This window comes from Martes martes, assembly GCF_963455335.1.
Source record: "Martes martes genome assembly, chromosome: 6".
NCBI lineage: Eukaryota > Metazoa > Chordata > Mammalia > Carnivora > Mustelidae > Martes > Martes martes.
In genome coordinates this window covers 81,214,735-81,240,881 of record NC_137893.1, presented here as the reverse complement: position 1 = coordinate 81,240,881, position 26,147 = coordinate 81,214,735, and the positions used below count along the sequence as shown (strand labels likewise).

The 26,147-nt window shown below is 41.8% G+C and overlaps 1 protein-coding gene across 1 annotated transcript in view; it reads left to right on the top strand.

The window, feature by feature from the left end:
• Window positions 1-26,147, top strand: part of SLC35F1 (solute carrier family 35 member F1) — a 385,380-nt gene that overhangs the window by 336,399 nt on the left and 22,834 nt on the right. Inside the window, exons 4-7 of the mRNA XM_080806664.1 lie at window positions 8,402-8,561; window positions 13,517-13,673; window positions 15,549-15,601; window positions 23,123-23,277. Of these exons, the coding sequence (XP_080662790.1) occupies window positions 8,402-8,561; window positions 13,517-13,673; window positions 15,549-15,601; window positions 23,123-23,277 (525 nt within the window). The remainder of the gene's footprint in view (window positions 1-8,401; window positions 8,562-13,516; window positions 13,674-15,548; window positions 15,602-23,122; window positions 23,278-26,147) is intronic.

The following is a 26,147-nucleotide window of genomic DNA, read 5'->3' as shown; positions in this document are numbered from 1 at the left end:
CCGGTTTACTGATAATCACAGCTTATTCTTAAACCTGATTCAAAGTCCGATGATGCTCACCCAGAAGGAATTTGTCCTCTGGGACAGCTCTGCTCTCACCTGAGACAGATTTCCCTACAGCAGAGCAAGGGAGTACGTGTCTCCTAATTATCTGTTTTCCAGGGGTCACCTAGATTTCCAGGTTCCTGTCCCAGATTTTCAGTGCAGGGTAGTGTCTTTTTTCCCCCCCTTTTCTTTCTTTCTGTCTTTGAGAGTTGAAGCCAAAGAAGCAAAGTGAATGTATTTTAACAGCTAGGATGTTCTGATGGACTGACACAAGGAGACGTAGAAAAGTCACACGTTTAAATCCTTACCGGTAGTAACAAGAAAAGTAGTTTGGTGAAAATCTTTTTCTAAGTCTCGGAAATAGGACATTTCCTGGAATATGGCTGTCATATAATCAGCACAAGGACATATTTTATTAGTTTGGCTCTCTTGGGCAACATGATGGAAATATGTCTTCATCTAATACAAATATTTCAAGACAATAAAACCTAAACATTAAGTCCTAAGGTATAGGGGTGGAGGTGTTATGAATAGAATAACTCTGAGAGGAAAAAAATCCAAGCGGTGGAGGGAAGGAGGGTGTCTACCAGAAAAGCCTGTTCCTGATGAAAGATATTCCCAGTTGGATTTTTCAAACGCTCCAGGGATGGGTACGTGTCCAGGCCACTGAATTAAAGTGGTTCTTGATTGCGTATGAATGTGCATTTTCCAAATTTATACCCCACTCTCTTCAGCTGGACTGTCTGCCAAAAAAGGACTTTTGTTGTGTCTGTGATACTGAAGATTGTCCTTTTTAAAGATCTTTCTCTGTTAATGCTTCAGTTTTACTCACCGAAGATGAATTTATAATATACATCACTTTTAGAAACACGGGAGAATTGCCAATTAGAAGCAGAGGAAGGGAAAGTAGGGAAATGTTCTCTTTCCTGGAATCACCTCGTAGTTGCCTCAGGTTTAGCCTCTGACAGCTGGGCCACGTGAGGGGAGCTTTTTCCCTCTGAATAGCCGGGAGGGGAGCGCTAATGAGGAGCCGGAGGCTGGTGGAGGAGTCTTTTTGGCAGACAATTAGAAAGAGGGATGAGATCACCTCCTCATTATGCTCTACTGGAATGGGAGCAGTTGGGTGGCGGGTTTTGTGTTTTGTTTTAAGTTTTTTACAAACCATCTGCTTCCCTTGAGAAAGACTGATCTGACTCTTGTAGGTTTTTTACACTCTCCTAACATGTGTTGTTGTATATATTTTGAAAGCTGTATATACTCAAGAGAGGAAATTTGGAAACCACAGAGAATTGGGATGGTGGGGTTGTGACAATCCAGTTATCTTATCCAAAGATGACCATTGTTAACATTTTATGCTTACAGATTCTGATTTTCTCCTTCTAGAGATTTTTATGACTGATAGTATGATACGTAGAACTTTGATCAAGGAGTGAACATTTATGTGAACGTACACGTTAGCCAAACCACACATGGTATAGAAGGAAGATGGAGGAACTCCTGTTTTCCCCATGATACCACTCAGGCCCAGGGGGACGTCCATTCCCTTCTAAACACTGAGAGAATGGAAGAAAACTCTCCTTTTTCTCCATCCCTCCTTACTTCAACCCAAAGAGGAAATAGCTAATTCAATATCCAATAGGGAACTTTACTGCTTGGTGGGGTTGTTATGTCTTAATAGGAAAGAAAAAGGAGGAAAAAACTGTCATCTGAATGTTTCATTTCTGCCTGCTTTGTGGATTGTCCCTTGCTAGAAGGACCCCTGAGAAAGAGGCCTCAGCTTGATGGCTGTTTTCTCCGGTATATCTGCCCAAGAAAGATTAGGCTAAGTTAAAATTGAAGTGGGAAACAAGAGGCAAGACTGTCTTCTGCACACCAGATCTAATGTTAATACAGCTGGCATCTAATCTCCATTTGGTTCTTTGGGTATCTTAGGTGACCAAGAGGAATTGTCAATATTCAACGAATTTGACCTACAAAAATAACTAATCCAAATGGGTCAAGTTATTATTTTCTGCCAGATAGATTCTAGAGGAGAGCAGAAGTAAGTGATTGCAACCACAAATATGCAACATTAAAGAAAACAGCACAGGTAGCTTGTTAGCCACAAAAGACACAGGTAGCCACAGGTAGCTCTAAGCCTCTGGATATAGACATTTTATCAGAGTGACTCAGTTTTTCTGAAGATATTTAAGGTCCATAAGATGGAGCTAAAAGACAAGCCATGTTGAGTCTTTAAGTCTATAAGAACAAAATGTAAATTCTAGGGAGATTTCCTGAAATGCCTGTTTTGGATTTGCCGAGCAATTCTCCCATCCAGGTTACCTACATTTTTCGTCATCGTCATGTTGCAAAGCTTGTAAGCACACAAGTCAGAAAACATAAAATAGCATGACAGGCTAATTTTATGACCCTTATGATGCTCTGGTATTTGTTCCTTTTCATAAATTAAAGTAACTTTTTGAAAGGGATAAAATCTAAGTCACAAATTTGATCTTTTGGAAGAAATCACTTCTTGTGGGAAGAAGTAGCCTACTAGTCTTTTGCTGTACCTCCAGGCAAAGCTACTGATTCTTTTTAAAAATAAAATTAATTTTGTTTATACTTTGGATTAATTTGGTGAAACTGTGGAACTAAGAGAAAAATTTAACAACAGCCTAAGTTTACCATTTACTTTAGGTGCTATGTGACTGTCTACATTTTCTGTTTTGATTAAAACAAACAAAAATAATAGGGGTGCCTGGGTGTCTCAGTTGGCTGATGGGCCAACTCTTGATTTCGGCGCGGGTCATGATCTCACAGTCATGAAATCGAGTCCCACATCAGGCTCTGCACTCAGTAGGGAGTCTGCCTCTCTCCCTCTCCTTCTGCCTTCCCCAACTCATATGCACCATTCTCTCTCTCTTTCAAATAAATGAAGGTGAGATAGAACTAGAGACACACACAGAGAGAGAGGATGCAGTAATCCAATGGTATGTGTGATATTGGTAGGCTTATGGTGTATCGTACCACAAGTAAGATTGTTGTACTTTGCATGATTATGGGATATGTCATGAGGACAGGATTTACATTATTTTCCTTATTTAACCATTTTGCACTAATTTTGAGAGTCATGTAGCATGATTACATTTAACAATCAGAACTTACATTAACATGCTGGTGATTGTATGATGAAATTCTGTGTAAGTCAGAAATGTATCATCATAATCATCCAAGTGTAATAGGCCCCAACCAGTCAAGTTATATAGTGGCTCTGAGTTCAGCCACTTACATTTACTCACAAAGATATTGTAGAGACATAGACACAGATCAACTAAATATGCACATGACAAAGATAGACACACATCAAGTAAAGTAGAAGGGATAAAATTCATATTTCATACAAGAAATAAGTTAAATAAAATTAGTGGAATGATGAGCAAGAAAGTCATGGGAGCAGCAGAATTAGGGACAGAGTAAGGGTAGAAAAAGTTTTTGTTTTGTTTTTTTTAATTCAGCAAGCATTTACTGGATATCTACTAAATCCCAGGTTCTGAGTGAGATGGTGGAGAAAAATATAGTGAAAGAGGAATGACCATGTTAGAGGGGAGGAGGGACTTAACGTGTGAGCATGAAAACCAGATTGAGCGTGTCTGAATCCAGATAGAGGTGGTCTGGTGAGTATTGGCAAATGGAGTTAGCATAGAAAGGAATAGAGAAGCTTGAGTGGGTATTGGCAAGAAGAGGGTGTGTGTGTGTGTGTGTGTGTGTGTGTGTGTGTGTGTGTGTGTGTTAAGGAGAGAACATAACCAAGTGTGGTTGAAGACTGTCAGGAAAGATCCAGTGGTAAGAGATTGGCTGAAGCTGAAAAGGCAGGGAGGCTGAGAGAGGAGATAAAGTTAAATGATGCTGTGATCTTCCAATGTGTACTTAAAAAATATATATATATAATGTTATTTAATATTAATTTCTGTTGTCCTAAAAGCAATGTCAACACAGTCTTTTTTTAGTTATTATTAAATAATTTTTGAAAGCTGCACTTTAACTCTGTGAAGCCTAGAAGTCCAGATACTAGTATTTTAGCCCCAATTCTGGCACTAACTTGCTTTATTATTGGAGGCTTGGTTTCCTTACCCATAAAATGGGTATAATCATAACTCCTTTCAAGTGCTATTTTTGGAGGTAAAGTAAAAATAATGTGTTTTCCAAACTGTAAATTTATAATAAATAAATACAAACTAAGCAAAATATTAATAACATTTACAACCTACTGTAAATGTTATTTAAAGCTACCAAGTTTAAATAATAATCCTGGAGCTATCACCTTGGCTCCAGAGAATGTGCCCTACCCACTGAACATAGTATGCCCCAGTGCCTCCATCAACAGTATCAGACAACTTGGGATCATAGACTTCTCTGGCAGGTAGCATCTAAAGACCAATATGTGGAAGAGTTAGTTTAAATCTTTCAGATAAAAAAGATGTAAATCCAAGGTTGTAATGAGCACTTTTCTTTCCACGGTATTCTTAGTGTCCGTTGAGATTTTTTAGAGCATAAAAAGAATGACATCTTGCCATTTGCAATGACATGGATGGAGCTAGAGAGTATAATGCTAAGCGAAATAGGTCAGTCAGAGAAAGACAAATACTGTGTGATTTCACTCATATATGGAATTTGAGAAACGAAACAAATGAGCAAAGCGAAAAAAGAGTGAGGCAAGCCAAGAAGCTGACTCTTAACTATAGAGAACAAACTGATGGTTTCCAAAGGGGAGGTGATTGAGGGGATGGGTTAAGCGGGCAATGTGGGTTAAGGAGAGCACTTGCTATGATGAGCTCCAGGCGTAGTCTGGAAGTATGGAATCACTATATTGTACACTTGAAAATAGTATTACACTGTATGTTAACTAACTGGAATTTAAATAAAAACTTGTAAAGTAAACAGAGAAGGGAAAAAAGATAATTATGAAATAGCATTCATTTGTTTATTTTTTGGTGTTAATATTTTATCATTTCTTTTTGGATATAGAAATGTATGCAAAGAAAGGTAAGTCTCCTAAAGATTAAAGACTGAATCGGTCTTTTTTTTAACAGCCCCAATTGTGGACCTCTGTTATCACACTTCTCTTATTACTCCAACAACCACTTTGCTAAGGAGTTAAGCCACCAGAAAACTATTGGAGAATTATTTTGTCGATATGTTTCATGCTATATGACCACAGGGAAAAGGCTGGAGCCAAAAAAATCACTAAAAAGTAATAGCCTGTTTACTAACAGAAGCTCTCAAATGTTTATTTCCTTCTGTAGTTACAGATGCAGTGATGAGATCTCTACCTGTGGCAATTCCTGTCATTGACCCTCATTAATATGTAGTTTAAAAAACAAACAAAAAAAAAACCATGACAGAACTCCCACCGATAACAACAGTTTGAGTGACCTTGAGCATATCGCTTCATCTCTTGAAACTTCTGAGTCCCCAGCTTTTAAATAAAGGCAGTAGGGGGAGTCTAGTTGATTCTAAACTGAGGGGCGGTTGTAAGTATATACGAGCATTTGTTTTAGTGGCCAGTGCCCAGCAATGCTGAAAGCCCTGCAGAGATCATGGGGCAATCCTGCCTAATACACTGCCCCATCCAAAATGCCAGCAGTGCCTGAATTAGTCCGAATGTCTTCCCACAGTCACTGATACCAAGTCAAGTATCTGTCCGTTCATTAATTCATTCAGCCACCCATTATTGATCCCCCACTGTATGCTGGGCACCAAGCTTCCCTAGCTGAATATTCCAGAAACCCTGGCTTGAACTGTATACTTGTTTATCCTTTCCCCTTCCGTTTAAAGGTATTCCCCATCCATAGGACCACCTGCCATGTACAAATAAGCATTTTTCAGTTCAACCCATTAAAAGAATAGATCCCAGAACTCATCCAGTTCTTTGGGGTTTCTTATGACATTGAGAACCAAAAAGGCTCACTCAGTCCTCCCCAAAGTTTGAATGATGGCCTGGTTAACCTTTCATAATTCAGGAACAGAAGCCCTCAGCTCCACTGACCAAGGGCTTCCAGCTGGACAATGAAATCCAAATTGTGGAGCCTGTAGCTAAATATTTCAGCTATTGATTCAATCATTTCTAATTTTTAAAACAAGACACACCAACTGTTTTTTTGTCCAGTGAATAATTTTCACTGGCAAACTCAAATTTCCTAATATACTTCAATGGCATTTGAAGCCTGTTGTACTAACTGCCTTAGAGCATTTTACCATATCAAGTAGGATCATTAACTTGCTAATTAACTGTGCAGTGAACAACCCTGTGCTATTGGGCAATACTAGCAGCCCCCACCCCAATACAGAGTCCCTCAGGGGAGTGCTGTGACCTATAGACTCAGACCCCAGGCAACAGGCTGTTACTCAGCATTCACTGGGCCCTTCATCACCTATTGTCTCACAACACCCTCGGCCGGGGCCAGTGGGGGGAGGGGGGAGGGAAAGCTTACAATTCTGATCACTTGTGTTGCAAAGGAGACCAAGGCACAAAGAAGTCTGCCAATCACAAAAACCTTTTGGGAAGGAGGGGATTCTGAGCGCTGTTTATGGTCCCAAAATTCAGGCTGATGGGCAGGCATGCTTTGCAAATACACAAATATTTTTCATCCTTTAATGAATCTTGGATGTTATTGATCATTAAAAATCCTGTATGTACATGTTCAGTCACTATCATTGGGATACTTCTCATGAACACAGCAGGGTCTGGGTACTGAGAATGTAGTCCTGCTCTCATAGACCTCTGGACACATAGGGAAGTCAGACATTGTGCCAATAATTCTGTTCTCATTACATATTGTTGCAATTAACACTATAAAGGACACAGGACACAAGGAAAGCATGGATGGACCTGACCTAGCCTGGGAACCCACGAGGCTTCCTTGAGAAGGCAGTATATCAGTGCAGGCCTGAAGGAAACGGAGGCAGGAGTTTGGGAGTTCAGATGGGGCATTCCAGATGGAGGGGGATGCATGATTGAAGACCCCGAGGCAGGACAGAAAGGCTTATTCCAGGTAATATAGGATGCCAGTTTAGTCCAGGTGGCAAAAATGGGAGAGAGTGGCATGAATGCACTTGAGATGTTTAGAAGATGGAATTGGCAGCACTTGGTAACTGACAGGCTATAGGCAGTAAGAGTGGAGGAGTAGAGCGATCACTGCCCTGCATCTGACTTCGGGGGGCTGAAGTCACTTGTTTAGGATTCTAGCAGAGGAGTGGTACTGGGTGGTGGGACAGAATCACCAGTTTCTCACTGGGTTACATGGACTTGGAAGTCCTGTGGGACATAGTTTGTCTAGTGGAGATCCTGCCTTGCTGGAGTATCCAAAGGTCACTGTGTTTTACTAGGATGTAGTAGAAACAACCTGTTCTGGGGGGCCCAGAGCATGTGTTTGGAAGCACGATTACAGACCAGCATTGAGACCCTTGTAATTTATAAAATGTTTTCTCATGTCTTATGTCTAAGCTTCTCAGTACACTTTGGAGGAAGTCAGTGAGTTATTCTTTTCATTATACTAGCAGGAAATTGAGGCTTCCTGAGTTTGTGATTTGCCTGAGTTCGCACTACTCTAAGGAAGGATATGGTACTCAAATTCAAATCTCCAGACTCCAGTCACAAGGGTCTCCTCATTTCACCACGTTAACTTGCTCCATGATTAGGGCCAACTCTCTATCAACTCCTGGGGCTTCCATGTCAGATGGAATCTCACTATTAGCACAAAATATGTAAGAAATGAAATAAAAAATTTTTTTCTATACTCTTTATTCTCCCCACCCTTACTCTGTTTTACAACAGAATTTTTAAAGTATTGTAAACTCGAGAGTCATTTTGTGTTTGTATTTAGAGCAAATATGTTTACAAGTAGTAAGGAGACAGTTATGTGGGGGAAAGTTAAGTTCAACTTTTGTCTAAATTCTAATAATTTGTAAAACATGGTAAGACCTCTGCCTCCTCACCTTCCATCCCAATTTACTCCTAAAATAGTGGAACCATCTAAAACGGCTCCGCGTGTTCTCCCCTCACGTGAGGTGTTCTGGGGGAGTCTGGGCACCGAGAAAGATGGGAGGCAGACCTGCCCCCACCTAGTTGGGGCAGGACACTGTTCACCACCATCCTGTCTTATCCATTGGCCTTCTGCCCTTTCCCTCACAGCTTGGGAGATGTTTAAGTAGTATGTGCTTTTTTCAGAGTCTGTTTAACTGAATCAGTTCTGGGTCTACACAGACACTCAGGTTCAGGGGAAATACCTTCTCTACAGGGCTGAGTTATTTTTCTTTATTATGTGGGAAACTTCCTCCTGAACCTCATGTTGTTGCTAACCTCACTCCTTCCCTATAGCTCTTGGACTGCTTTGTGATCCCCGTGGTGATTTTGCTCTCCTGGTTCTTCCTGCTGATTCGGTACAAGGCTGTGCATTTCCTCGGCATCGTGGTCTGTATCCTGGGAATGGGCTGCATGGCAGGAGCGGATGTCCTCGTGGGAAGGCATCAGGGAGCAGGTGAGTCCCTAGGTGTTCGCCCCATTATGTGCCTATATGTGTGAGGCCAAGACAAGACACTGAATGTTCATGGTAGGGTAGGAACAAGGAAGCTGGTCTTCCCAGTGTCTGTGTCTGAGTCATGTTTGTTCCTCAACACCTTGAATATGGCATGTGGGAGGTGCTTAATCCATGTTTCATGAGTAAATGAAAGAGGCAAAATACAAATGTTCTGCTCTTTCTGCAAATATTCAGAAACATTCAGATGGTGTTTAAAATTGGGGGTTAGGACCCATTTGGAGGATACTTTGGAAGGTCATTACTGCCTGGCCCAAACCAGCTGGTTAGACATGGTGTTGGTGGTCTTCTCTTGAACGGCAGGGGCCTGCCCCAGCCCGACCCTCCAACTCTTTCTTTCTCAAGTCAGGGAAAGACTGAGTTCTCAAACCACTGGGTGAAGCTTGGTATATAAGCTAAGAGTGGATATTTGAAGTTTGAAGACTAGATTGGGAATACGTAATATTTTTATGGAGGGGGAGCTAAGTTTAGTCTCCTTGTGCATGATTTTCTTGTTTGTTTATTTTTTTTTTGGTAGGAAGGATTTGTGGTTATCAGTCACAGCTTGTAGACCTGTAAGGTAAAGTTCAAGATTTACTCATCAAATTCCTATAAATCTGATGGGGATCCTGATTCAGGATAGTGAGGATGGTTTCCAGAGGAACCTTTTTTAAGCCTTGCAGTTCTTTAAAATGTACAAAAATTCTTATGCTACATAAGGTTTTGGAGAACAGGGGAAAAAAAATGACCTCCTTTGTTACTATCAAGAACAGGATAGAAAGGATTCCCATTTCTATAGTTCTTGGACTTGCCCTTCCTTCTAGGGAATTAGATGATAATCAAAATTGGGACGTTTGTCATAATGAACCTAGGTTGTATGAAGTGCCTAGGTTGTAGGAAGTATAGGAAATAAATACATTTTATCTTTTTAAGTTGTATCATAAAACACTGTAGCTGAAACAGACCTTGTTCAGCAACTTCTTGTGACCCACAAGAACACTAAGATACAGGGAAGCCAAGTGAGTTCCCAAGGTCAGAGCTACCAGAGCCGGTCTAGAATAGAACCCAAGGCTCTTGAACTCTGGGGGAGGCTTCCTTCCCTCTTCCACATCTCTGGGAGCTAAAGATACAACATGGAGTAAAAGAGAGAAAGCCTTGGGGTCCTCACAAACCCACTGCCTACACAACATAATCAACCCTACTTTAACAGATGGGCTAAAATACACACAGCAGCTTCTCCCAGATTCTTTTCTATGAAACACTGGTTCATGGGATATCAATAGATATCATATGAAAGGGCCAGTTTTATGCTCTATGCCCATGTGATCCTGATATGGATAATCTCTTTGGAAAAATCAGATAGTTTTTTTTGTCTGATATAATGTGGCTAGTGGTTCTAAAGTTATAATTTAATTACACTTTCTCTGCTTTACTGGAAGGCCAGAAACATAGACTAAGCAGAAGCATGTGCCCTTATTTATGAAAATTCTGCTTTGCTGAACCTTAGCCGTTGGACCACCTGCTGTCATCTTGCATTTCCTGGTCAAGGAAGACAATTGTCCTGACAATTTGAATGTTCAAAGCCCAGAATGTTAAGCTAAATTGAATTGATTTCACTAGACTGTATTTACTACTCCTAGGGACAAAAAAATGTCTTCTTGATTTCAAACGCAGTATTAGGAGAGGAGTGATACTATTAAAGAAAAGAAAGTAAGTCCATTTGAGGGTCTTCCAAAAGTAGTAATTTTTAAAAAACAATTCAGAGTAGCTCAAACACACTAGAGCGGGTTTTATCTGTTTAAGACTCACAGCACCCTTCTTTTCGTTATATGTGAAGTCTTTGTGTTAACAATTAAAATTTATCATCACAGAGTACCTTCCGTGCTAAAGTAATGGTGCCCAAGTACATGGTACGATGTTCTAAAGGCAGCCCAGATATAGGATCCAAGGACTTATTTTATAAAATAAATTAAACAAAATAAATTAGGCAGCAATTTAAGCTGTCACACAAAATGTTTTGGAAAAAGAAAAAAAAAACCACTCTGGTTTTAAGGACAATCTAATATTAACATTGGCATGCATCACTATGCAAAAGAGTCCATTTGTTTTCACCTTGACAGTAGAATTGGCTCAATGTTATTACTCACCAGGGACAGAAATTTTTTGAAATACTTCAGTCACTCATCAGAACTTCAGTCAGGCATTCAACTCAATATAAATCGTCATCCCCCAATCAAGAGCTTTTCATAGGAAAAGAGACTGACTTCATCCTTTTTTTATTGCTTGGTCCACAGTTCACCTTAGGTTGGGATTTTGAAAATTCTCTCCTCAAGCACAGGGATAACGGCCTGTTCAAATTCCTCTGACTTCATTATAATTTAAGTAATTGCTCTCATTCTTCTTGTTAGGATGTTTCTTCCTCATTTTGATTTAAGCCTCGCCAAAGGAAACATCACAGATGGCAGCAGGCTCAAAATGTCCATATCAGGAATCATGCTTCTGATGAAGCTTTGCCAGCAGCTTTGCCCACCGCAGACAGAAGTGGAGAGAAGGCACCTACAGTCTATAGCCCTAGGAGGTTCTGCCTCGGTGCCTGGGGAGTGTGCTGTACAAGTGGGAGGGGAAGGGAAGAAAGTCCTAAGACTAAGATGAAACTCAATTAAAACAGCTCCTTATGATAAATATATTTCTTGCTCTCCAATATTATCATATTTCAACTATAATACTTTTACTGCATCTTTTAGTACATTTATTAAAGATGTTAGATGCCTATAGTGACATTTTTTTCTTATTATTAAACATAATTTTGTAGTTATTTCCAGGAAGAGAAAACATTTCCAAGGAGGAACATTTTAATTAAATCAGAAACAAAGACTGACCATTTTTTTGGTGCAAGGCACTTTCCCATGCATTATCTCATTTAATTCTCCTAACTATGCAAAGAAAGTTTTCTTAGTCTCACTTTTGCAGCTGAAGAAATCAAGGCTAATGGAGATAAGAAGTGTGTGCAAGGGCACACCAGTACTAAATGGTGTGGCTGAGATATGAATCTAGCCAGTATTTTTTCTGCTGCAGCACTTGTACTTATTTCTCTATAATCATGACCCTTATAAGAAATGTACAGCTGTTCTATTGCAGTGAATTAGGAGAAATGACTGTCTTGGGTTGCTCAGTAAGATAGAGTTTCCTGAGTTGAGGGAATTTGGTACTAAAACCAAGAGAGTACCAGAACAACAAGGCAGTTGGTCACATTTAAAACTCAAAAATATTCAGTGGGATGGGCTCATTTTCATAAATTATGTGAATAGTCTTTCAACACTCCAGAATAGTCTAATTCACCATTTATTTCTCCATCTGGTGGTTAAGTAGTGGTTTTCCCAGGAGGCTGACTCCAGCAAGCTCTCCCACCTTTCAGTGTCTCTTCTCTCTGTGATCCTTACCAGGAGTGGAAATTGGCCTTAGGAAAAGTGATACCATTAAGAGTACAGTTGACCTTTGAACAGCATGCATTTGAAATGCAAGGGCCCATTTGTACATGGATTTTTTTTTTCAATAAATACAGTACGGCACTGTAAATGTATTTTCTCCTCCTCTTGATTTTCTTAACATTTTCTTTTCTTCAGCTTGTTTTATTGTAAGAATACAGTATATATTACATATACAAAATATGTGTTAATTGTTTGTATTATTGGTAAGTCCGTAGGCTTATTATTGGTCAACAGTAGGCTATTAGTCTTTAAGTCTTTGGGAGGTCAACATTTATATGCAGATTTTTGACCATGGGTTGGGGGTTGGTGGTCAGCACCCGTATCCCCTGCCTTGTTCAAGGGGAACCTGTAAATATATACTCTCCCAATGTCACTGCAGAGGCATGAATGAAGAGGTCTTTCCCCCAAGTCCAGCTCAGATTCTTTTATGTGAAGTCATTGCCTAGAGAATGCTCAGTGATCCCAAATGAACACTGAAAACCTGGTTCTATGGTTTTAGTTGTTCCAGCCAACCTGGGAATCCAAGGCTACCCTGAGGTGTGAACCCCTTCCCTAGAATCATGCTGGAGAGAGCACCCTTCCCATCTGGCCTCTCTTGTGCCCCGGAGCTTCATGCCTGCCATGCTCCCATGTGCTGAGCTGTACAGGAGGACAGAGCTGGAGACTACTTGGGTACAAGCCTGCATGGGCTGCTAAAGTCCACTCTTCCTTCCTGGCTTCACACTTCCTAGAGTAGAATTTGCCTAATGATAAGAAATAGTGGGGTGGAGCACTTATTAAAAATTGGCCAAACTCAAACCAACCAAAACTAGTTTTAAAACAAATAGACATTTTTATGAAAGTATAAGAAAATATTAATGTAATAGTGAATTACCTATATTTTCACTCTTGCATTACTTACTTTAGGGGAGTTGAAAGTTTCAACTCATAATCTCTCTCACTCCTATTTTCTAAGCAAGGACATATTTTGCCCACAGTCAAAATAAAGAGTCCCGACTACTTCTGTTACAGCTTCTCTCCCTGTAGAGCAGAGGGTGAAAATTCAGACTAGCTCTGTTTGTGCTACACCATGTTCACTAAACTGTTGGAAAGCACCCTGCAGCAAATATAACATGTACATGTATTAGCATATATTCCTAGACATATATATAGACAGTAGACATGGGGCTTTGTAGAGATGGTGCATCCTAGAAACAACTGGTCGCTTTTTTGGGTAAAAGAAGACTTCTGGTTGGGCAGACACAGGCAAGATTTTTATACCAGAACCTATCTGCAGCGCAAATAAACACACTTTACTAGATCTCAGTTGGCAAATTACCGGACTTTTGTAAAAACATTGGAATAGAATAGACAAAGGAAGTTCAATTTTCTGGTGCCAGATTCTCATTAAGAAAACTTTAATGAAGCTGCATTTGTGTTTCTGATTTCTAGGGGAAAATAAGCTGGTAGGGGACCTTCTGGTCTTAGGAGGAGCCACGTTATACGGTATTTCCAACGTCTGGGAAGAATACATCATCCGAACCCTGAGTCGAGTGGAATTTCTGGGGATGATTGGACTCTTTGGGGCTTTTTTCAGTGGAATTCAATTGTGAGTAAAAATGATAAGAAATTCAGACAGTAGCTACTTTTAGGGCTTATTCTAATTATTTTCATTTAGGGTACGGTTTGTCGCTTTATTTTATAAAAATCAAGACTGGAAGCCTTTCACTAACCTCCTCCATGAAATCTGAAAACTCAGCATCTTTCTTAGTAAACTTCTTCAAAACTAAAGAAGTTTATTATCAATTATTAGAAAACCACTTATTGGACTCTAAACACAATTTACAAGAAAGCAGTAGAAGTACACTGATTCTCCCAAACCAGCCAGTGATTTTACTTAGAGAAGTAGAATAGCAAAGCATAAATGCCATGATTGGATGCACTTCTGAAGAGGGACACCTGTTTACTAGTAGTGACAACAACTACTAGAAAGCTCACAGTATAAGTTTGTCCTCTCACAAGTTCATTCTTTACTGCCCAAGGATTTGCCTGAAGGAACCATATTTCAAATTCTTCTCTTAGAACTTTGGCATTTTCTTGTCCTTAAACACATGGAGATAAAACACAGATATTCATCAAGCATCTGAAAGTCCAAAAACACCCCACCTGCCTTGATGTATATGTGTCATCACAGACTAGTGCCTCAGAATCATTGTGAGAATAAGTGTCAAACAAAGCACACTTTTCCATCAAGAAAGACCATATGTTTTAGTTTCATGTAAGGGGTGAATATTGATAGGACAGCCCGCAGTCTAATTTCACCAAATCCTTTTCTACGAAACGAATAATTCTGATTTCACCAAATCCCTTTCTACAAGGCAAGTGCCTTGTAATTGTATCAATTCAGTATCTGAAATTATTTATGGAAGATATTTTGGCATTGCCTTAAACATGTTTTGCCAATAGGCTGTTTCCAAGAATCCTCCAAATCTTCGTATCCCAAGACATGGGGGGAAAACTCCATAGCAAACGGGGCACGAAGATGGAGAGGGTCTCTGAAAAGGATTTATTTCTGATTCATTTTGAAAGTGGGATGGCATTTTTAAAGCTCCTAAATTTGGTGCTTCAACTTTGTGAGAGGAAAAGAGATTGCCCTGTTCAACAATTCATAACCAACATTTTGTAGATAGATGGCTCGTTTTATGGATCCTTATTCCTGAATCCAAAAAATATCCACAGCTATCCAGCACTCATTTGCTTCCGTTGTAGTCCATTTGAGTGAATAGAGCCCCTCAGCGCCACTGCTGGCAAAATCAAAGTGGCACGGGGCTGTGTGTGTCAAATGGGGTGTGTTGAGTGTGCGCCCCAACCAACGTATTTCTGGTGGAGCAGGGCCGGTTTACCTTCCTGGTCCTCTTCTGGAGCTGTGGTTCTCAAAGTGCATTTTTCTCACCAGCAGCATCGGCACCACAGGAGAACTTGCCAGAGACGCACATCTGTGCCCCCCTCACCCACCCCAGATCTGCCGAACTCGTATCTCTGGGGAAGGAGCATGGGAAACTGTTTCAACATGCTCCCCACATGGCTTTTTGGCACCTTAGGTTTTGAGAACCACTGCCGTAGAGAGCCCTCAATCAGAAAACTGACTTCGAAAAAAACCTGATTAAACCTGCAAGCACAGAAATTTTCCCTGTCTCACCACTGACTTGTCAGAACGCATCTAAGCAAGAAGAAATCAAGGCCTGCAGGCAGACTCTCTGGGGAAAGGGCAGTGGGAGGTTGGAATGCCACCATGCCCTCACCGCACCTGCGGGGAGGAACCTCAGGTTGCCAAAGCAGACTTCCCTATCCCTGGCCCAAGGTTATTTTTGCAATTTGGTGGTTGTTTTGTGACTTGCACAAATCTGGTAAATGAAAAAATAAGGAAAAAAGACAGGACACATTATAATCTTACTCATGGGGTCTGTTTTCTTTGAATTTGCAGAGCCATAATGGAGCACAAGGAGCTGTTAAAGGTGCCCTGGGATTGGCAAATAGGTAAGAGCTTTGCTCACCTAAAAATCCTGTTTTTAGTAAACCTGAGGGATACGTTTGAAGAGTGATGTGGGTGGGTGTGAGGCAAGAACCATGAAAGGATTCAGAATGCAAAGGACAAAGGAAAATGAAATCCCTTGTCATTTTAGGAATTTGTGTACACGGTGAGAGACTAAACTGCATGATTTCTAATGTTTCCTAATTGAGCTTCTGCCCATTATCATCGTCAAGATGCCATTAGTGTACACACAGAAGTATATTATTAGGTTAAAGACCAACCAGAAAGAAAAAATGCTCAGAGGCAGTGGTGGGACATAAATGACAGCAATTTTCTCTAGCTAAGAGACACAAAACTGATGTGATCATTAAAAAGTGGCACTTTAGTAAAAGGGGGAAAAATGGACAAAAAGGCATAAAAGAAAACAATGTAATGGGCGTTTTGAGCCCATAAAAACCTTTTCAGAAGGGAGCACTTTGCACATAAGAAACGGTTAATTGATCTCCAAGTAGACTGGGTGGAAAATACCAGACACGCTTCGAGCAAGTTAATGGTCATCCAGGGTATCTCAGATTCCACCTGTTCTGAAAATTACTTCTCTCTTAAAAAAAAAAAAAAAAAATTGGGACAAGGATTTAAGATCCTAGGTGATTGCTATAAAGATCACACAGCAAGCCCTGAAAGGTAATGGTATTTAAAACCTTCTGCCTATATAGATACCCCTTTAGTGTCTATACCAAGATGCATGGTATGAGGCCAGTATGCCAGCAATGAGCACGGGGCGTGACTTATAAGGGTGCTTGGAAAACACGCACTATGAATGCGAGTGTGGGCTGAAGCCAGATCGCCCACACTGAAGTAGGCTGCTGGAGACCCCTCCAGCTTATGTGAGTTTTGATGAGATTGACGGCTTTAGTCAAATTCTGCTTCCACCAGCAGGGACAGCAATGACATAAGCTTCCCGGCACCGCCTTACCTACCCCTGACCTGGAAGTATCCAAGACCAGCTCGCAGCTGACATGATTCCCTCTGAAGGCACCCTGCCAGCTACAGAATCATGCATGACTCTCCCTGGGGGTTATCACTAGTGACTTCAAGGGCTGACCAGCTCTTGGGTCTGTCACAGAATCCTGCCATTTAGTTTCTTGTGAGTTTTGCTGTAGAATGTTTCCATTCAATGAAATCACTAGAAGAGAGGGGGTGCGAAGAGGAGAGGAGGGGCAGCCAGGAAAGGAAACCAGCTGCACGTTACAGATGCATTTGTTGTTGGGACTCTCGGAGCCAGGAAACAAACTGTGACCCGTGCTTGGTAACACTTCACACACAGTGGTATAAATTCATTTCATATTAATAGCCACGGCGATGATCAAAAATAATTTGTCCTCTAATGATATGGATGTCATATGCATCTCCACTGAGGTTCTATTCTAATTCAGTATTAGTTAAATGTGGCGTCAAAAGGTAGTTTTACTCTTAACTCTCCTGTTGTCATTAAACTGTCAGTCCCCTGTAGTCCACACTGATAGAAGGTGGGATAAAAGGAATACATTACAGAGCCATCAGTTTAATTCCTGGTTGGAGATGAGGCTGAAATGGGCAAGAAAGATATTCATCGTTTTCTTTCCAAAACATCGATAGGGTTGGGTTTGAGATTTTTTACACAAGACCTGCCTCTGTCCTCATTACCTCATCCTGACCAACTACACAGTGTCATTGTTTAGCTCAGTTCTGGGCACATAACGTTCAGTGAATAAACGTTTACTATAAATGAGTGAAGGACAAGCAAAGGTGATAGGGCCTGTTCTGCCCCTCTCATCTTTCAAAACATAGAGAACAGGGGAGTGGTGGAGGGATAGCCGGAGGTCTAGGCTTGACATCGCCCTCTCATTCTGGGGAACTGGGAGATGGCATACTAGTTCTGGGGACCAAGAGGCAGGGAGCTGTGGCGGGGCTGGGGGGTGTGTATGTGTGTGTCAGTGTCCTCTCTAGCATCCCTGCACTCCTTGGGAAGTCACCCAAGAGTGCTGAGCTCTGATCGCTGTCTCTGGTGGAAAGCTCACAGCATCTTAGGTAAGAGACCACAGTCCAAGACTCTTCATCTCCCACCATCTGTCAGAACATGTCTCTCCCTCCCCTGTCTCCACACCAGCAATCCCCCTCGCACAGTCTCTCAGACAGCTCACATGGTTGACATTTTATCAAAGTAAAAAGATTTTTTTCCTACAGAGTAAGTGGGATAATAAATGTATTTTATCTTTTCTGTACTTGGAAGGCATTTTTTTTAATGGATTCCATTATTTTCCTATAACATTTGCAAGATGCAGAGAGTAATTCAAAGCAAGAAGACCACCTTAATTGTTGTGTGCTTCATTTCTTTGTTTTACCCTACCCAGCAGAGAGCCTGGGTCTGATTATGCAATCGTTAAATTCCAGGAACATGTTTGACCTAACAGAGCTCAAATGTCCTGTGGAGCAGGTGTGTTCAAATCACGTCAGAAATCTAGTAAATGGCTTCCACATTCCCTTTATCCCGTTTGCCATGTTGTGTTAAAGGACTTGTGAGCAGGTACCAACTGGTGTGAGAGCCAAACGTCAAAGGAAAGGAAAACTGTGCTGTGGGACAGAGAGCACAGGTTCGCTGTATGCAGGGGTCCCTTCTTGGCTCTTGCGGGTGATGCGTGTTTTGGTTTTGGTTTTGGTTTTCTCCTGGAGGCCGAAATAAGAGATTTGATCTTTCCCTGAAGATGGAGTAATGGGACCACGGAGCAGGAAGGAACTTAAGGATAATTAAGAACGTACCTTTTTTACCGAGGCTGAATCAGAGATCTGGGGAGGTGAGGCCACCGAGGAGGCCAATGGCTGCCTGTGGGGGGGTGCGGGGGGACCGATAGGGTTGCGTGCATTCTCTGAGCAAGCCCTGCCCACCTCAGGCACTTGTCTACTCAGCCTGATGCACATGGGCTAAGAAGCCATCTTTAAGAATTAAAAATAATGTTTGTAAATATCTAGTATACTCAAAGGAAAGTGAAAGACAGAACATCAGTGGGATCCCAAAGGGATGAGATAAAACGTATTCAGCATACACAGACGCATACTATATAGATGTGTGTGTCATATCTATCATATCTAAAGGTATATATCATAAGTCATGCCTCATGTATTTATCATGTATGTATTATATATAAAATGAGTTGCTCATTAGAATCACATCAGATGCTCCATCGAAGCCCTGTTTCTCTTTATAATAATTAAACAATATGGACTAGGGGTATATGCTCAGAATTGAAAGTCCGACAGCCTGTGTCCTGAGGGCAAGTTACTCAACCTCTGTATGCTGGTTTTCCTGTTTATCCACAGATCTGTTTCTGACCCTTCCTCTGCTGTGCTCTGCAGAGGCTGACTCATGCAAACTACACTTCCCAGGCTGTGCTGTTCAGTGGCTTCCAACTAGATTTGGCCAACAGAAGGCAGTAGGAGATTGGAGGGTGGGAGGAAGAAAGAAATCAGGGTGTGTCTCCTTGTTTCCCTCCGTTTGGGGTCAGGTCTCTAGAAAAGGCTAAGTGCCCTCTGAGTGATTGACTATCCCTTCGCTGGGCTTTCCTACCTTCTGACCCCATGGCCTCCTCCCTGGATCTCTCTAGCTCTGGGAGTGTGAATAACTTCCTGCTACTGCTAATCTCTGGGATGCCTCATCACCCCTTTCCCCCCATCACCCACTCAAGCACCTTTGTGACTTGTGCCCCATATTAAATATCCTCTATTGAATCTGAGGTATGGACTGTTTCTTAACTGATACACTCTTTCAGCCTGTTTCCTTTCCTATATAAATAGGGTAACAATAGTAGTGGTCTTTTCTAAGGTTGTAGATATTCGTTAACGTATCTAAAGTACATGGCTCGTAGCAAGCACACAATCGATATGAACCGATAGTATTCTTTCTCATTCCTTTGACTTAAATCTCTTTAGCGCATGAGGAAAACAGCTACCAAACGCTGTCTTTTGTGAGAGAGAAAGCATAGCAAATAAGAAATGGCTATACACACACCTTGTCTGCAAAAGTAGTTGTTGCAGCCATTAGAGAGCTGTCAGTCAAAAAATCACTCAGTTCGTTTGTTTGATCGCATTGATTGACCGTTGGAAAGCCCTGCACAGACAGCGTGCTGGGTCTTCAGGTGTATTGCGCACATCCATGAGCCAGCTCGTGTCCACTTCTGAGCAGCGTGTCAGCAAATTGCAGCAACACTGCACGCCCGCCTCAGTCTGATCATGAGTCCCAGTGGCTGAGCATGCTGTGCTCTCAAAACAGGATGTTCTCACGCAAAAGCATTGGTTGCCCTAGCAAAGTGGTGAGCTGGGATGGTGTAGATATCCCATCCCTGTCTCCCTAAATTTAATTTCTGCAGTTTTTAAAAATAGGTTTAGAGAGTTTGAGCTTGAAGCACCCTGACGTTGCCTGATGAGTAGAGGGAAACTGCCGTGGGTCTAGTTTGCTCTTCCGTGGCTCACCAGCCATATGGCCACCTCTTCTCTGAGCCCACTAATTACATACCCAGCTCCTTGCTGGACAGTTCCTCTTGGTTGATGCATAAGCATCTAAAACTAAAAGGAAGCTTTTTATTTCCCCCTGAAAACCTGTCTGCTCTCAGTTCTCTGCGTCTTGGTAAATGGCATCATAATTCACACAGTTTCTGAACTAACTCATGAGATCCCTTGGGTATCCCTGATGGCCCCAGTCTATCACCAGGGCTTGCTGAGTGTCCACAGACCTAGCCACTCTCCTTCATCTCCACTGCTGTCCTGAGCAGAGCCACGAGCATCCCTTGCCTGGGCTAGGACACTGCACCTCTCGCTGGTCTGCCATGCTCTCTCCTGCCAGTCCTTTCTTGGCAGCAGACAGAGCTCTCATTTGAAGATGTGGATCCAGTGTTAGCCTTGTTACCAGCTCCTTAATGGCTTCCTATTACAACTAGAACAAGATGTCAATTTCCTTCCTAGACCTACATGCCCTGCATAATCCATCCTCTGCCTAATTTTCCACCTTTATCCCTTCCCACTGCCCCATTCTGTTCATTCTGCACAGATGTCCTGGCCCATGGCAGCTCCAAGAACACGTGGGACCCTGTCATCAGGGTTTTTCATTTGCAGAACTCCCTGCCTAAAATGTTCTTGCCCTGGGCCCTCCCTTTCAGTCCTTCAGCATTCAAGGTAAATGCCACTTGCACAAAGAAGACTTAGCCAGTCCCCCTTCCTGAAGCAAGCCCCCTGCCATTCCCTAAAATGAACCCTTTGATGCCCACTCTTAGCACTAAAGCAACTCTAAGCTTCTTACCCATTCTGTTTTCCATAGCTTTGCTAGGTGAGTGTACAGTAGGTACTCAATGAATACATGGTTCAATAATGAGTGAGTATAAAACATCAGATCCCACATGTGAGGGCCTACAGTGTGCCAGGTAAGGTGATGGAAGAGTAGGATTCTGGAACTTTCTAGCTCAATCATATTTAATCTAAATCACTGATGCAATTTAAAAAGAAAAAAGGCGCTGGTACCTGGACTATGTTCTGACCAAGTTTGACTTTTGTGGACTTTTAGTAGATTAATTTAAGGATATAGCTTGTTCTTAGTCTTTTAATCCCAGATTTTTTTTGAAGGAATACTGCACTAATTTTATGTCTTTTCCTGTATTGCTCATAAATTATTTAGTATTGCACTTTTAGTAACTTGGTTAAAAGGAAAATGAACTATAAGTAGCGTGAAACCCAGTTACAGGAGAATTGACTGTTTTTAGGGAATTAAAACTTGTGATGGAGAGTCAGAAGATATCTGATATTACTATGACAGAATATCCAGAAGAGGACTTGCACTTGACTGAGCTAGGAAAGTGGTTCTTCTCGTTTCCTCTTAGGGCATTTCCACCACACTAGAGGGGGCTGTTGTACTGAGTTTGCTTACTTAATGTTCAGAATAATCTTTTCATATAGATTTGCCATGACTTTCCTTACACCGAGAATCCGAAATGTATAGGATGATGATTTATGCCCTTACATACTTCTCATATGGGAAACCAAATTTCCCTTCAGAGGAATCACTAGTCTTCATAGTCAAAGGGACTAAGTAGGTGTCCAGTATCTATGAAATCCTCCCCAATTCATAGGATTCAGATAAAGCGATCATTTCACAGCCCACACCAGACACATTTAATCAAGGATTCCTTTGGAAAGGTTGGATGCTTTAATTGCATTAAAATGCCCAAAGATCCACTGAATTATATTACTTATGCTTATTCTATGCTTTATTCTATCAAGGTAGAGAACGAGCCTTACTTTTTTTTTTTTTTTTAATTTTTTTATTTTAATAAACATATAATGTATTTTTATCCCCAGGGGTACAGGTCTGTGAATCGTCTGGTTTACACATTTCACAGCACTCATCATAGCACATACCCTCCCCAATGTCCATTTCCCCACCACCCTCTCCCATCCCCCTTCCCCCCCGCAACCCTCAGTCTGTTTCTTGAGATTGAGTCTTTTAACGAGCCTTACTTTTGTACATTTGTATTGTATCACCACCTAGTAAAAGGTGAACCAAATTCTGCATTTAGCCATGAACTCCTGCTTGGGACCCAACAAAATTGTGTACTTATGGAATTAGTATGAACAATTGTATATCTAGTTATAATGAGAGAGAATTTTAGAGGATGAGAGTCTGACCCTCTAGCACATTAAGGACTTTTTAAAAAAATCTTTCTGTTTTACAACATGTAACTCTCTGATAGTCTATGAAGCATTTAGCTAATGATGTCTAGAACAGCAGAGCCTACATGTGAGAACCCGCAGTGTGCTAGGGAAGGTGATGGGGAAGTAGGACTCTGTTTATTGGGGTGTAGGACTGAGCACAAATCTGGAAGAAATTCACAGGTCGTCTTGTGCTCAGACAATGAAGTGGTCTGCCCAAGGCCACCCGATTAGGATTCCAGTTCTGACCTAATCCACATCACTGTGACATGTGAGCCCTTCAGTCTTAGTCCTCAAGACTGAAGGGCTCACATGTCACAGTGATGTGGATTAGGTCACATAGTGACATAGTGACACATTGTTCACGGTGATGTACATCACCGTGAACAATACGTGGAACCCAATAGTTCCCATTTTGCAAACAAAAAAGAGACTTAAAAAATGCTTTAAAAGACATGGATAGGAAAAGTAGAGTACAGCACCTTTGGAAGCAGAATTAAGAAGGCTCGACCCCATATTCTGACTCTAGCCACTAGGAGGCACTCCTTCCCAGAAGAAGCAAAAGATCAGCTAATGTGGTGGGAAGCAGAAAGTTCATTTCCCACATGAAGATTTTTACTTTTTATCTTATGTTTTAGCGGCCTATTACCCAATAATAAAATCCGCTAGCAGAGTGGAGTAAAACTCCCCGTGTCGTGGTAAATGGTGCGGGCCAGCCCCGTTCTCCCCCGTGCTGGGGTCCTCAGAGACCCCCAGAGGAGGCTGTCCATCACCCCTCTTCCCTTTCCCCACAGGACTGCTCTACGTCGGCTTTAGCGCCTGCATGTTTGGCCTCTACAGCTTCATGCCCGTTGTCATAAAGAAGACCAGTGCCACTTCGGTCAACCTCTCCCTGCTCACAGCAGATTTGTACAGCCTGTTTTGCGGACTGTTTCTCTTCCACTACAAGGTAAGTTGAGCCAGTGCTCCTCTGTGAAGACAGTACTTGGTGGGAAATACCACATACAGGTGGAAATGCCCTGTGGTGGAAAGCCCCAGTTTTCTGTAAGGAAGTAGGAAGGCAACTCTGCGCTGGCCAGTACCCGCCCCCCCCCCCATCTGGATATTCACATTTCCACTGGAACACAGAGGCAAGCAACTGGAAACTATAGGCACTTAGAAGGGAAGAAGATAAGGGAAGGGCTTTTGGATCGTGGGAAACGGTTTTTTCTGATACCATTCAGCCCAGAAGCTACTCTTTTTCCAGCCCAAAGCTAGGAAGATGGGCAGAATTCCCAAACTAGAACCACAAAATGGATTCTAGCAAAGGCACTGGCAGGGCACATTCTCCTTGGAGCAATGATCTAGTGCCTGCAATTTCTGTTTTGCTATTTTCATAGCAAGCATGAATGGAAAATGCTGATGCACTTGAAATACTGTTTCTTCACCGAAAGATTAGGGCTTGGAGTCAATGAATGCAGAGATCTTGTGAAGGATTTGCAGCTCAGATATCAGCCCAAGGAAAAGAAGGAAGTGTTCGTTCTAAAGATAGCAGTCTCTTTAAATGCAAGATGACCCACGCTCATCCACACCCACGGCAGGCAGACCGCATCCGTGAGCGCTCCCTGAAGTCAGATGCTGTCTTGTAAACACGGCACTCACTTCAGACATAAACAATTGATTAGGATTGGTATAGGAAAAGAGACCCAGTTCCCATTCCTTAGCTAGTCCTATTAGATAAAGGTCAGTGAGGACTATGACCAGGGTGAAAAAGGATGAATATGAAGTATCCAAACCAGATAAGACCAAACTAGGACAGGGTAAAGAAGAGGCAGAAGAAAGAGAGATTACTCCAGCCACTTCTAGCCAAAGGCTTCACCAGTGATGTTACAGATAACACCACCAGCCCATGGGTGTGGCCAGCTGAAGGGGCCTCTTGGTGGGCGGGACATCTTCAACCAGGTCAACCTAGGTTGACCCATCTTCAACCAGGTCAACCCACTGAGCCACCCAGGCGCCTCCCATTGCCTATTTTCTAAAAGAATCTTCCAAGCACTGCTTGAATTTGTAGTCAAATAGTCATTGTTTGGCAAATTCAGGATTTTCTTTTTCCTGGGATCCAGCTTGCCAGCCTCTGAAATTGCCCTTGGGCTTCCCAGAGATGGGAGGCGCTCTAGAGCTGGGGAGAAGGGTGGGTCTGAGTGGCTTATAGGTTTCCACTACAGCCAGATGGGCCATCTCAGAAAACTGATTTTTAAAGAATGCTTATTGGAGGTAACTTTATCATTATGAGCAGTTTATAGTCAATGGAAAAATCTTGGTAAATTTTGCAAAATTCACAAAAATGGTGATGTCAGGGGATGGAGTGTATGTATGTGTGTTTAGGGATGGGGAAAAGGTGGTTATATCTTCATGTCTTCTTTGAAGAAATGTCTGTTTAAATTTTTTGCCCATTTTAATTTGGTTATTTTTTAAATCATTGATTGTGATATTTCTTTATATATGCTGAGTAGTGTACACCTATCAGATATATCATGAGTAAGTATTTTCTCCCACTCGGTGGTTGCTTTTCATTTTTAATTGTTAGTTTCCCTGGAAGCATAAAAGGTTTTAATTTTGACGAAGTCCAATTTATCAATCTGGTTATACTTTTTAAAACGTGAAAGGAGCCAGGCCAGTCCCACCAGGGACGCTGGGGCCAAGTCTTCCCTGGTGGTCCCCAAAAATGGCTCTCTCCAGGGCTGCTCAGTGATGATTGCCCCTTGCCTCTGATTGCCTGCTCTGAGGGGACGGAAGAAAGACACAGCCTAAGGGAAAGAAAATCCAGTTCAGGGGAGGGTTACTTGAATAATAATAAAGTTATATATATATATATCTTATATATATATATATATAAATATAGTTCAAGTCACTATATACAGAGTGGAGTGGGGAAGTGAGTTTAAGCCAGTGACCCTAAGCCTTGACTGCACTTTGGAATCACTTGAAGAGTTTAAAAATGGTGCTGCTTGGGTCCCACTCCCATTGATTCTGATTTATGCTGTCTGCAGTACGACGGCCTGGGCATTAGATTTGTCAAGGCTCCCGAGATGATCTTATTATGCGGCGGCAGGCACGAGGACCTAGGACCAAAGGGCAAAGATTCTAAGATTCTAGCTAAATACAAAGACATCTTGTTAGCAGTTAGTCATCTGAAAGGGGAATTGACTGTCTCGGGAGCTCTTTTTGCTGGAGGAAGCTGGACAGGAACGTGAGAGGGGCAATGTGAAGGAGCCTCCCACTTCAGCCCTGAGGACTGACCGGTGACTGCTGAGATCTCATTTGGTTTTCCTACAGTCTGCACGAATAGTTTACTCCTTCACTTAATCATGATGTCTCGCCTCCAGATAACCTTCTGGTAGGGTTATAAATATCTGTAAATAGCCCTCCCAGATGTTGCTTACTGAGGCAGAACTAAATGATTAAGTGAATCTCTCCTACCCAACATTGATTATTTGCTTTTTCTCACTTTCCACCCTTGGGGGGAAAAAAAAATCCATTCCCTTCCCCACCCATCAGTCTACTATCTGCACCTTCTCTTCCTTTTGTGCTGACCGGTTGTGAAGCCCCACGTCCCAGGGAGGCAAATGACTAGATTCTCCATTAGATGCCTGCACGGTGTAGCGCTCTGGCAAATTCTGTTTTACAAGACTTTTGAGAAGTGGGTATCTATTTCTGTTCTTATTACCTGACGACAGTATTGAATCCAGAACACTAAATCCATAGCAATCTGTGGGAAGTATAGGAAATTAGTTTTATTGGGCCTCAGAGATCTCCCAAAACAAACCCAGGAAGAGATTT